We start from the raw sequence: 14,002 nt of genomic DNA, 5'->3' as shown, positions 1-14,002 counted from the left end.
GTTCTTGAGGATGAGGACAAAACACTTGCACTTGATGTCATGGACGAGGGAGAGTTAATATACCGACATTAGAAGGGATGGAATGGTCTGACTGAGGGGCAGTGTTTTGATGTAACAAAGGAAAGCATTGTGGGTGTTCAGGGGCCACCGTATAGGAGGCTGCAATAGTTAAGACTGGAGATTGATAAGGACTACACCACATTTTGTTGTTGTTGTCGTGACCTTGTCTGTCTATACAACAACATTTTCAAATCTCTGAGACCCTGTTCCACTGTGGTGCCTGTAAGAAATCCTCTGTGGACTGGTTGTATGCCAATTGGATAGTTGATTTTTTTTTTTTTTAAACAAAAACGCATTCAGGTACCATTAAATTGTATAATAGATACCTTTATAATCATGGGATTGAATGTCTATTCTTGTTCTCCTTCATTTCTTCTTTTTTTGTTTACCTATCTTGACTCATATTTGACTGGAAGATAGTCAGAATAGCATTTGTCTCTTACAGTATGTTCATACAATGCTTAAAATAGTGGTTCCCTAATACAGATTGCAGTTTCTGGATGCTACTACAATATAGACTTTAACATTGTAAGATGTTATGGAGGTAGAAATAGCAAGATTTGGGCACCACCTTAATTAGGGTTGCCAGGTGTTTGGTTTTGAACCAGACAGTCCAGTATTTGAGCTTTCTGTTCGGGAAACAAATTGAGAAAATATAAATGAGAAAATATAAATGTCCGGTATTTTCTAAATAAGATGTAATGTAGATTGTGATGTAATGTCAAGTGTGTCTGGTCTTTTTGTTGAAACCATCTGGCAACCCTAACCTTAATGCATGGGTGGTGGAAATTGGAGGAGTGGAAGACCTTTTGTGATGGACGTGAATGCTGGTCCTGCTTTCACTGGTAACGTTATGGAGGGTGTCCAAAAAAGATTGGGAGATAAGATAAATTCAGTTTAAACAGATGAAAACGCCAGAGAGAAACTAAAATGCAGAATTGAATTGCAAGTCATTTCTACAAATATTATTGAAGTCACAGTATTTCAGATGAAATCATCAAAAGAAAAGAGAGATCTTGAAAAGAAGTCAGGACAGAAGATGGAGAGATCAAGGACTAATAATCCTTGTTTAGTGCTTTTTATCAGCATTCACTCCCATTTTACAGATGATGAGGCTGAGGCAGAGACAGAGAAAGTGACTGGGCAGCAGGCCAGTGTCAGAGCCCAGAACAGAAACCCAAGTTTGCCTAACCCCTGTCCGTGATTCACCCACCAGGGCACACTACTTACTTGAGTTAGGAATTAAGGCAGTAGAACAATGAATTAAGTAAACAAATACGACCTGAAAAAGTGTATTGGCTTATGTCCTATTCTGCTATTCTGAATCTAAAGGTGACCTGAATGTTTTGAAAAGTTGTTTTTGTCTGAGAAATATCAGGAGTGTTTAAATTTGGCGTTTTATATCTTTACGTGGGAACTATTTAGGGTTCCAGAGCATGTTTATTAGGAAGTGTAATTGTGAAGTATAATACTTGAAAAGATGGTGTAGAATCTTCAACCAAATGACCCTTTATTGAAATACTAGTCATTTGCATTATACAATAATTAACACAAACAAGTATTAAACATCCTGCCTGAAAAATCTTCTCTCGGTTGCTCAATTTTTACTCTTGTCTTCTATTACTTGATAGTTTTGTTAGTTCTTCCATGATAGAATTGGATTTTTAGTGTAAAAACACCGGTGAAACATAAAGGCACCTTTCTTTGTGACTTTGTTTCATAAGAAGCAAAATAGGGAAGAAACCTTGGAAGGACACATCTAATTAAGAGAATCAAATGGAAATAGTTTTGATCAAACCGTGGATAATTGGAAAATCTACAGAGCAGATGTAAAATTCCATTTAGTTGCTTAACTGGTTAAAGGGGGTGGGAGGCAGGGGCCTGCTCCATCCTGACTGGAGCAACTTGCCTCCCCCACCTGCTGCTGGGCTGAAGGCTTCTCCCAGCCCCCACCAGTTAAACATTCACATCCCTAATTAGAGATGTTGGCATGTAGTCATTTACACAATTAACTGAAAAGCCTGGGCTCGTTGGTTAATCCTAATGTTTACACGCACACCCTCTCCTTTGAGCAAAGAAGGGGTGAGAGTCAGTTCCCATGGGGGGCCAGCTTTTAAGCTGCCCTCCCGCACCTGCTGCCTCGCATAGAGGCAGCAGTGCATGGTGTGCGACAAGTGGGAGCCAGTGCTTGCGGGGAACTGGCTCAAAAGCTGCCGCCCTCCCTCCCTCCCCCCCCCCTACATTTAAGCATATAACAGCTAAAAAAATCCAGCAGTTACACCCATGGTGTCCAACATGCTAGTCACTGGTCACATGGCTATTTGGCTGGTTGAGTGTGACTAGTTGGCTTGAACAGTGTGGTTATTCAGCAGGTTGAGTCTGGCTAGTTAGCTATATCTGTAGTCACTATGCTGGCTATTGTCTTGGAACTGGTTGGACAGCACGGGGTTACATGTTTACACACATGCACATTTGTTAACATCCCTATCCCTCATATGTTCAGTTTAATTGCATCAGGAATCAAGCAAGTAATGACTCCATTAATGCAAGGAATCAATTAAAAGTTGAGTATGCAAAGTCATGAACAAACATGTATACTTATTAATATATAAGGGGAGTATTCACATGAGGGAACAGCTCTGTGAGGGATAGTGTGTTACCAATGACTTCCCTCCTACCCTATTATCCTGGGTTTTTTTCCTACAGAGGGCACCATCAGCTTGTTTTTTTTTTTTTCTTCCATCCTATTCCCTCCCCAAAAAATGGCTCCCGTAATCAAGAGCATGGTGGTGCATGGCACCTTGTGTGTATTGTTGTTATAACCATCCCTTAGTTGCACATTTTGTGGGCTGGGGGCTTTTTGGTTTTGTTTTAACCTTAAGTGTTTTTATAGAGACCTAATGTATGTTAGGCAAAAAAATTGTTTTATTCTCATTTTTACATTGAAGTTTTTACTTTACTTTGCCCAAACCTTCTAAATGTATGCTAATAACCACAAAGAGAGAAGGTGGGTTTTTTTTTTTTCAATTGTGAAATTTAATTTTCTTTCATAGGTTGGATTGTCCCAAGATGCCCAGGATCAAATGAGAAAAATGCTGTGCCAGAAGGAGTCTAACTACATTCGTCTCAAAAGGGCTAAAATGGACAAATCAATGTTTATAAAAATTAAGACTCTTGGGATTGGGGCATTTGGAGAGGTTTGCTTAGCAAGGAAAGTGGACACTAATGCTTTATATGCAACAAAAACCCTGCGGAAGAAAGATGTGCTGCTTCGGAACCAAGTTGCCCATGTTAAAGCTGAGCGGGATATCCTTGCAGAGGCTGACAATGAGTGGGTTGTTCGCCTGTATTATTCATTCCAAGATAAGGACAATTTGTACTTTGTAATGGATTATATTCCAGGAGGTGATATGATGAGCCTGTTAATTAGAATGGGTGTCTTCCCAGAAAATCTGGCACGATTCTATATAGCAGAGCTGACCTGCGCAGTTGAAAGCGTTCACAAGATGGGTTTCATTCACAGAGACATTAAACCTGATAACATTTTGATTGATCGCGATGGCCATATTAAATTGACTGACTTCGGACTTTGTACAGGTTTTCGATGGACTCATGATTCGAAATACTATCAAAGTGGTAAGCTGTTTTTGTTATCTGAACTGATGTAGTATTTCATGCTAATTCTAAGCGTGAGTAAAAAGATGAACATGACATGAACAGAGGTAGAATTTAATACCGTAAGGGAAAGGGAATAAACTAAAACAGTATAACAGCATGCGTTTTTGAAGTAGTAAAAAAAATCACATCTTATTGAAATAGTTATATCAGTACAAAAACTGTGTTGACCAGGATTAAATCACTTTTGAAAATGGTATGGAGGAATCTAAGTGTCAAGTTTTGACAATTTTACCCGAGATCTACAATCTTGATACCTTTTTTGCACTTACATGGAAATTCACTAATTAAGCTTTTTAAAGGAAATCAAGCATTTTTAATGCCATCATGATAGTTGTAGGAAGTTTATAGCAAAGATCATTTTGCATTTTGTTCTGCAAGTGGCAGTATCTTAATCTTTTCTTTATTTTACAGTATTTTTCCTATAGATAACCTGCAAATGAAAATTGGGCTTGTGCCTTTTTTTTTTTTTTTTTCTTCAATAGATTTTTCAAAATCCTTTTTTTCTGGCTTATTTTTACACTAGGAATTCAGTGCCTCTTTAAAGTGTTGGTGGTGATTTTTATGGTTATTGGAGAAGTAGCAAGCAGGGTGACATTATAAAAGAAGGGTAGTATGTGAAAGTTGAACATTTGTGATAGGTAAGATTTTTTTAATGACTGTTTCAAACGTTTTATTTTTTAAACTATTTAATTTCAGTGATATTTTGGAGATGGCCTTTCTTTACTTCAGATGACAGAAATAACAGTATATATCCTATATCTCCAACAAATTTTGCAGCAAAACTAAGGAAGATCAGAATTTACATTTAGGCAAAAAATCAATTTTTAAGACAAAAGAGAGAACTCAACTTTCAGACATTCTTTTACATCATAAGCGGGGGGGAGCATACAAGCTTAATACTCTAAAGTATATTTTTTAAATAATTTTAATTTTAAAGTACTTGAATTCATCAGAATGGAAAGCATTCTTCATAATAGGAATGTTGAAAAATTTGGAGAGAAAATACAGTTAGTTAAGAACCAAGTTTAAAAACTATAGTATTAGTACCTTCATTTTTATATTATAGGTGACCATTCACGTCAAGACAGCATGGATTTCAGTAATGAATGGGGTGATCCAGCAAACTGCAGATGTGGAGACAGGCTTAAGCCACTTGAGCGTAGAGCAGCACGTCAGCATCAACGCTGTCTGGCACATTCACTTGTTGGCACGCCTAACTATATTGCACCAGAAGTACTGTTACGAACAGGTAAAGCTTTTTAGTTTGATCCCTTTGCAAAATGACTGTCTAAAACTGGTGGATTTGCAGCACCCCTAGCTGGCCAGGCCCCTGCCTCTCTTTGATCCAGCCCAGCTGGAGCGTGGTGAAACCTCGGTGGGCTGAACGCCACAGCCAGCTGGGCTGGGTCAAAGAGGGGCAGCCACCCAGCCAGCTAGCCACGGGTTCAACCCACTGAGGTTACACCACACTCCAGTTGGGCTGGATCAAAGAGGCAGCCATCTGGCCAGTAGTCATGCCACCAGCTGGAGTGGAGAAAAGAAGGGCAGCTGCCTGGGCAGCTAGCCACAGGTTCAGCCCGCCGAGGCTGCACTGCACTCCAGCTGGGCTACATCAAAGAGAGGAGACTGTCCCTCATTGTTAACTTGTTGGCTGGGATGCTGGGGGGGAGAAGAGGTGTTTGGCTTTTGTCTTCTGCCCCTGGAGGGGGTGGAGCTGGGCCTGCTCCACAGAGCCATGGCTTGGTGGCCGCCACATGTGGTGCGCTGGGGACCAGGCTATGCTGCACTGTTCCCTGTGGGCTGTGCGCAGGGTCAGGGAGCCCCTTCTCCAGCACCCTGCTGCACCAGGCTGGGCTAGAGCCAGCCCTGGACACTGCCTGCCCCAGCCCTGGAGCTGTTGCCTGCAGGCAAAGGGCTGGGCCAGGCAGGGAAGTGACTTTGCACCCCCATTTCCGTGCCTCAGCGCTGCTTTTAGGAGTCTGCAAGTCCCAGCGCTGCCGCCCTGCTAGTGAGTGCGCTAGGGGCACAGGGATGTGAAGGCTGGATGGGAGGGGGCAGGGGTTGCATTGAGGGGTATGGGGTGATGCAGGGGATCAGGCTGGGGGGAATCATGGGGCTGAGAGAAGTAAGGCTGGAACAGAGGGTAGATGGGGGGGGGGGGGATACAGTTGTAGAAGCTGCATTTCCCTTTACTCCCCACTTCTTTGCCTCCCTTCCCAGATAGCTATTTGACTGCATTCTCACCCTTTCACCTTTTCTGTGTTATTGCCCCCAACCCCTTCTGCTCCCAAACTCCATCTTGTACCCACACCCTCTCCTACCACCAAACTCCTTTCCGGACCCTGCCCTCATCACCCCATCCTGCAGCCCACCTCCCACCCAGATCCTGCATCCCTATCCCACTCGATGGCAGTGTTGTCTTGCACATTGAGCCCCTAATTTTTGTTCTCATCCCAGATCCGAAGGGGGTCCACAAAATCTAACAACTCTGGAACCCCAGAAAAGTAAATCTGGCCTATGGGAAGCCCTGAATCTCAGTCCTCCCCCTCACCCTGTGGGGGCTGGAGTGCGAGAAGAGTGAGGTGTCTCAGCTGGGGGCCACATCAGCGAGGGTTGGGGGTTTTGGGAGGAGTTTTTTTTGTTTCTCACTTCTGTGGTCCCCAACTGATTTTTTTTTCCTGTGGATCAGTGGCCCCCGACCCAAAAAGGTTGCCCACCTCTGCCATAAATAACGAAAACATTGAAACCTTTTCTGTTGGACATAATGTTTTACTTTATTTAAAATGAAGTTTGATAAACTAACATGAGAAAGTTAAAACGCTTAATCTGGTTTAATTTAAATTATTAAACATTCTCCCCAGCTGCAGCCGTAGCAAAATGACTCGGGTGTAATTATATAATTAACGGTGAGTTTCCATTAGCAACGGGTAGTCTGTGGAAAGGTTTGGAGAGGTGGGGCCTCAAGAAAGGGAAGGGGTCTTGGGCAAGGGATAGGGTAGATCCTGGATTGCCATGACATTTTAAAAGTGATCTTGGGTGTAAAAAGGTTGGAGACGACTGGTCTAAAGGCTCCGGCCCTTTCTAAAACCAGCACTTGTATAGATTGATTAATAATAGAGTTGGTAACTGGTAAGTTAAATGAATTCTTTGCTTCAGTCTTCACTCTAGAGCCGTGGTCACCAACCAGTAGCTCGTGAGCTACCGGTAGATTTCAGGGGCTCTAAGAGTAGCTCTTGAGCCCTCTCTGAACTGCGCGCCTGCGCAGTACATTTACATTAGATTTCCTCATTTGAGGAGCAGCTACTCACTGAGCAATAACACAGGTGAGTAGCTGCGAGGAATGGTGGGAGCTGGGAGGTCGGGAGGGCTGAAACACCCCAGCTATCTGACTATGGCTTTCACAGCTGGAGTTAGGTGCAGCCTCCCTGGGCTGAGCGCAGGGCTGGAGGGAAGAGAAGCAGCTGCCCAGCCCGCTGGCCATGGCGCTCAGCCAGGATGCACCACACTCCACGTGGGCTGGCGCAGAGGAGAAGCTGCCTGGCCTGCTGGCTGTGGCATTCAGCCCAGAGGAGGCTGAACCGCGCTCCAGCTGATTGGGCAGCTTCCTTTCTGCGCCTGCCCACGTGGAGCTTGGTGGCACCCTGGGTGAGCACCATGGCCAGCTGGCCAGGCAGCCGCTTTTCTCCGCTCCAGCCCAGCTGCCCTGCGGTCAGTCCGGAGGGAGCGCGGGTCAGAGGCTTCCCTCCGTGGCTGGTGTAGGGAACTCCCTGTCCCCAACCTTGTTCCCTCTCCTCTGCCCCAAACTTGTCCCCCGCCCTCCTGTTCCCTCTCCCTTGCCCCCCCAACCCCACTGCAGAAACCTGCTCCCCCAGCCCCGCTGCAGAAACTTGTCCCTCAGCACCCTGCCCTCCCTGCAGAAACCAGTTCCTTCTGGCCCCCTGTCTCCTACTACAGAAACCTGTCCCCTTGCTCCCCTCTGCAGAAACCTGTCCCCCCCAGCACCCTGTCCCCTACTGCAGAAACCTGTCCTGGCACCCTGCCCCCTCTCCCCTACCCCCACTGGCACTCTGTTCCCTGCTCCAGAACCCACTAGCACGCCTCCCCAGTACTGTGTCCCCTGCTCCCAAATGACTTTTCTATGGGTCAGTGACACCTGACTCAAGGCAGGTTCCCTGCCATTCTCATAAATAAAGACAATGCAGAAACTTTGTGTGTTTAACATAGTATTCTATTTAAAAATGAAGCCTGGCCAACAAACCCCCAATTGGGGTCAAGCCCCCATCTGGCCACAACCACTCCCGCATTCCCCCTTCCCCAGACCCTAGATCTGAGCCTATGAAACACTGGAACCTCATGCCCTCAGCCCCTCACACACCCCAACCCAAATTCCTGCACCCTCACATCCTCAAGCCTATGGCTTGCTTAGTATCCCAACACTGCCCAGCCTGGAGTCCCCTCCCCGAGCCAGTGTCCCCTCCTCCACCTCCTCCTACATCCAGATTTCCTCCCAGAGCTTGCACCTCTCATCCCTTCCCACACCCAAATCCCTCATTCCCACCCCAGAGCCTACACATCCTGTCTCAACACAGCAAGGGTCCAGCTAGACTGCAGGAGTTTTTCAGGATTCTGGAGATATCCCAGAAAAACTCTTCTGCATCCAGGGTTGAGTTTGTTCTTCCGCTTTTTTAGTGGAAGAGAAAACAGGCTCTTTTGGTCACCCCTATATTCCGCTTTCCACAAGGAATAAGGTGGCTTCCAAAAGAAGGGTTTTTTTCTGACATTTGGTCCAGTGTAGACAGGCCAAATGTTGGAAAAACCTCTTCCTACAGAAGAATAAAAAAAAATAATCAGCAGTATAAGGATTGGGGATAGCAAGTGATGGAGAGGAGGAGAATAGAGAGGGTGGGGCTTCAAGGAAGGGGCGGGGCTTCAAGGAAGGAGCAGGGCGGTAGATCTTGGCTTGGTCTGTTATTTAAAAAGTGATCTTGGGTGTAAAAAGGTTGGAGACCACTGCTCTAGAGGATGTAAAGGATATTCTCACTCCATAGCCATTAAAAACGGTTCCAGAGGTGATTCCAGCAATTTTAGGCCAGTAAGCCTAACTTCAGTACTAGGCAGATGAGTTGAAACCAGTGTTCCCGCTAAGATTTTTTCCATCCATGAGAGGAATGAGTTTTGTCATATTAGTGAGGTCATGTGTGCCACCCTGGCACACAAGTTATTAACAAATATATACTGTCATAAAAGAAAGAATATTAGTTGGCTTTAATTATAATTAAGTCCAAACTCCTGGCCCCTTTGAAGTTAATGGGATTTTTGCCATTCTGTAGGACCAGGATTTTACTCTGTGTGTAGCACAGAAGACTTTAAAGACAGAATAAAATTGATAATTTTTCTCGCTAAAGGTTAGAAATTGTTACAGCCTTTTAACAGTTGTCTTTTACGTTATCTGACATTTCTTGTCTCCAAACATGAGTAAGTGCAATTCAACAAATCTAAAACTTAACTTGTGGTTCTCTGGCACAGTTCCATCCGTTACTATCATGAGCAAATAGTCTTTCCGGACAGACGCACTGAAAAGTAAGAGACATGAGTATAAGCAGAGTGGCAATAAGGATTTTACTGCTGCCCCACACACTGTTGCTGAGAAGTTATTTGAGTAGGTAGTGCAATGTATATAAGCAGCACCAGTTACATATTAATGGGTCTCTGAAGTGAGTCTATGAATTGGCACATGGAGTTTTGCTTCAGCTGACAGCCCTAAGGATAAACTTTTTTGGGAGGCTGGATAGCCCCCAAGGTACTAATTACCAGAAATGCACATTCTTCAAACCTGGTTTTTTTTAGAAGTTTTTAAATTATCTGGCCCCAAGTATTTAAATGAACCCTTGACTTCTTACACTAAACCAGGATCTTAGGACCTGCATCATATTGTCCATCACCCAAGGCTTAAATCTGCTGTGCTCCATGCATTTGAAACCATGTCCCAAGTTTACCTTAAATATTTCCTTACTCAACTAGTAGGAGTTCTGCATTGGAGAGATGGACTAGCATGGATTCTAAAAGCAACTTGAAAAGTATAGAGGGTATTATTTAGAAGTGTATAGTGTATCAATACACAGGATTACAGTGTCTTACAGCAGAGGTGAGAACAGTATGGCTGAGTTAAATTGGACTTTGTGTTCTTTTTACAATGAACAGTGTATCCACAATACACAAGTTTCTGAGACATACACTCCCCCAGCTCCCCAAACAGGTCCTAGGGCAAATTCAGGAAAGACTAGACTTGACATTGCTGAGGTTTCTAAGGGAAAGAGAAAAACAAGCAGGGGGGAAAAAACTTTTTGGAGGAGAGGATGGGGGGATGCAGCCCCAGGAGCCTATGGAAGGCTTAGAGTTGGGGGCAGAGCCACGTGGTGATTGCCCAGCTGCTCCTGGTGCGGGGCCATGTGGCGGCCGGCTGTCCCATGTGCCAGATATGGAGCCAGGGCTGTGGTGTGGCTGTCTGCCCCCCAGCTGCGGCCCCAGAGCAGCTGCACTGCACCTCAATTGCAGCCCCCAAACACTAGGCAGCCGCCTGCTATGCGGCTCTGCTCAGGAGCAGCTGGGCAGCCATCACGCGGCCCTGGTCTCAGCTCCATCCCTTCCTTGGAACTGGAGCTTGGGCTACATGATGGATGCCTAGCTGCTCGCAGGGTGGGATGTGTGGTGGCTGCCAGAGCTGGAGCCAGGGCCGTGAGGCAGCTGTCCCAGGTGCATGGGGCAGCTGCCCACCATGCAGCCCCACCCTGGAAGCAGCTGGGCAGGCACGTGGCCCTAGCCTTAGCTCTAGCTCTTTGCTGGAACTGGGGCCAGGGCTGCGTGGTGGCCACCTGGTTGCTTCTGGTGCAGGCTGCGTAATAACTGCTGGAGCGTGAACCAGGGCCATGGTGCAGCTGTCCCAGTAGGGGCAGCTGCACTGTGGTCTGGCTCCAGTTCCAGCACACAAGGCAGCAGCCCGCCATGTCCCAGCTCTGCAGGGCTGCGTGGTGGCCACTGAGCTGGAGCTGGGATGCAGCTGTCCCAGGCATATAAGGCAGCAAACCACCATGCACCCCACTGGGCCACATGGCAGCTGCTGGACCCCACCACTACTTACCTTCCAGGTTTAGAAGGAAGGTGAGTGCTGCTGCACAGCTCTGTGAAGGAAGTGGGTGGGCTTAGAATTCTTTGTGCACACCCCCCTAGAGGGAACATCAGTTGAAACTGTAGTAAAAAACAATTCTCAGCCAAACAGGTGAATACATTATAGCGGGGGGCGGGGGGGACTCTGAAGGGCATTGGTAAAGCGAAATCATGTCTCACTAATCTGTTAGAATGCTCTGAGTGTGACTCTGAAAGCTTTTGGTAAGATGCCTCACAATAGGCTCTTGAGCAAAGGAAGCAGTCTAGGAATGAGAGGGACGATTATTTCAAATCAATAACTAGTTAAATGATAGGAAACAAAGGGTGGGAATAAACAGTCAGTTTTTACAAAGGGGGGAGGCAAATAATATGATCCCTCTAGGATCTGTGCTGTTTAACATATTTACAGAGTATCTGGAAAAAGGGTTAAACAGTGAGATTGCTTAAAATATACTAAATCCAAAGCAGACTATAATGAGTTGAATGAATCTCTCTCAAAACTGGGTGACTCAACAAAATGGCAGATGAATTTCAGTGTTGATACATGCAAAGTAATACTCAGTGGAAAACCCAGTCCCAACTATACATACAAAATGTGATCTAAATTAGTTGTCACCACTCAAAGAGATTTTTGCAGTCATCAGGAATAGTTCTCTGAAAACGTTTGCTCAGTAACAGTCAAAAAAGTTAATAGAATCGTAGGAGTCATTACGAGATGAAATTAGTAGGCAGCAGGTTTAAAGCAAACATAAGGAAATATTTCAAACACCACACAGTCAACCTATGGAACTTGTTGCCAGGGGTTGTTATGAAGGCCAAAAGTGTAAATTGGTGAAAAAAAAAAATGAGAGAAGTTCATTTTGGTCCAGCAATGGCTATTAGACAAGATGGTCAGGGACACAACTCCATGTGATGGGTTTCCCTCAGCCTCTGGCTGCCAGAAACAGTCTAGACAACTGTTCATTCCTTCTGAAGCATCTGACACTGGCCATTGTCAAAAGATAGGATGCTGAACTAAATAGGCTATTAGTCTGACCCAGTATAGCTGTTCTTGAGCTTTTCTGGGTCAAAAATAAATATTAAATTATTATTAATCTGGAAAAGAATGCAATAAATATTTACTTGATCATTGTTACCCATTGAAATGTAAATCTAAGTAACCAAAGCAGTGGCTTCACTTTCATAGTTTGCTTTTGTTTCAGGATATACCCAACTGTGTGATTGGTGGAGTGTTGGAGTAATTCTTTTTGAAATGTTGGTGGGGCAGCCTCCCTTCCTGGCGCAAACACCACTGGAAACCCAAATGAAGGTAATTAAGAAAATTAGGTGTTAAAATTATGTAATAGTAATGTGCAAAAGTAGCAGTATGTATAATCCTACAAGAATTGCCTTTCTGAAAAAGCAGAGTTAGAATTTGTGTAATGCTTTCTTATATAAAGTAAGAGGAGATATTTTTAAGTGAATAAGCGCTGTACCACACTAGGTGATTAAACTAACTGTATCTACAAGTCAAAGGGTATCTTTCAGAGGGTAAATATTGTAAGATCTGATGTTTCAGTTTCACACAATAATCCAAGCTTGTCATTAGTTCATGTTTTATCAAGAACTAATCATTTTTGCCCTCTTACACTATAATATGTTTGGGAAACTTCCAGCATGCTGGCCAGATCTGGCCACTTGCTTAATTTCATCCAGCCCACAGTTGCAGAATCACTGAGCCTTGACTCCCCTGCAGGATTGGAACTGCAAGTGCTCGCTCGCCCTACTGCAGGGGGAAGCCAAAGTGCCAGGCTGCTCACCTGTGCTCACCCGTTTCTGTGGAGAGGCAAATGATCAGGGAATCTGAGAGTCCATGTATGCTTAACCCTGCAGCTCCCATTGACCAGTAACTGTGGTCAATGGGAGCTGTGTAGGTGGCATCTGCGGGAAAGGGCAACACGTTGTAGCACTTCCAGGAGTGGTGCGGGACCAGGGAAGAGAAGGGAATCTGTCTTAACCCCACTGTGCTGCCAAGTGCCAACTGCCTGAGGAGATAAGCAATTTCTGGCCAGAGTTCTACTACCCTTCCACACCCTAAACCCCTGCTCTAGCCCTGAGACCCCTCCCTCATTTTGAGCAGGAGCCGGCGCTGTGGGGAGCTATCAGTGGCTTTTGAGCTGGCTCCCCATGAGCACCAGACCTGTGGAGCGCGCCCCCCCCCCCTCACCTTTTACCTCATCACTGGTGCCTCTGACAGACAGGCAGTAGCACGGGGCGAGGGGGTGGGGGAAGAGGCGGGAGCTAGTATGTACAGGAAGCAGGCTTTCAAGCCAGCTCCCCATGCATATCGGCTCACATGAGCTGCTTCCGCCACCCCTCCCCTGCCTCCACGTTGCTGCCTTTGTCCCCAATGGGCCCAGGCTCACCGCGAACAGAGGTTGTGCCATGGGATGCTGGCACAGCTTCTGTCCGCGGGGACCTTGGACCTCCTGTGGTCAGGGGCTGCTTCTTGGGATGCTGGCATAGCTTCTGTGCATGGGGAGATGTTTTTTAAACTGACTCCCCTCAAAAACCGGCTCCTACCTGCCACCCCATGCTGCTGCCACTGATACAGAGGCAGCAGTGTGAGATGGCATGGAGCTCCGCCCCATCCCCATGTCTCTACCCCAGATGCCGGGTGTGGAGGAGCCCCCAGATGCCGGGTGTGGAGGAGTGCGTCCCTTCTATTCCTCCGCTTCCTTCCTCTGCCCTACTCCCAATACTCCTCCACCCCGCTCTCTCTCCTGCTCTGTCTCTCCCTCTTCCCCGCCCCCCCCCCCGTGGCTGTACCCCTTTTGAACCGCCCACCTGGTCCCACCCTATTAGCCCCTCCCCCTGATGCACGTTTCCCGTAACATCTCCCGACTCAGCACACCCTCCCTGCCCCCCGACGTACCATCTGGCACGTTGCTGCCACCGCTGAATTCAGCGTTCTTCTGGCCGCAGTGCGACTCAGGAGCAGGTGGCACAAGCGGCTCACCACCCACCGTGCACCCCATAAATTGCGGAAGTCAGCGCGGGCTGAATGCGGGGTGAATCGGTTCTACTCTGTGACGGGGCGGACCCGCTCCCCCGATCTCCA

General features: G+C 46.2%; 1 protein-coding gene across 5 annotated transcripts in view; it reads left to right on the top strand.

The window, feature by feature from the left end:
• Nucleotides 1-14,002, top strand: part of LATS1 (large tumor suppressor kinase 1) — a 45,312-nt gene that overhangs the window by 23,177 nt on the left and 8,133 nt on the right. For all 5 annotated transcript variants that reach the window (XM_075924419.2, XM_075924418.2, XM_075924417.2 and 2 more), the window contains 3 exons: nucleotides 3,114-3,696; nucleotides 4,805-4,987; nucleotides 12,105-12,211. In XM_075924419.2, the coding sequence (XP_075780534.1) occupies nucleotides 3,114-3,696; nucleotides 4,805-4,987; nucleotides 12,105-12,211 (873 nt within the window). The remainder of the gene's footprint in view (nucleotides 1-3,113; nucleotides 3,697-4,804; nucleotides 4,988-12,104; nucleotides 12,212-14,002) is intronic.

The sequence above is a fragment of the Pelodiscus sinensis genome, chromosome 3 (assembly GCF_052426305.1).
Source record: "Pelodiscus sinensis isolate ZL-2025 chromosome 3, ASM5242630v1, whole genome shotgun sequence".
NCBI classification, from domain to species: Eukaryota; Metazoa; Chordata; order Testudines; family Trionychidae; genus Pelodiscus; species Pelodiscus sinensis.
The sequence above is the reverse complement of the archived record's forward strand: the minus strand, read 5'-3'. Positions and strand labels throughout refer to the sequence as shown.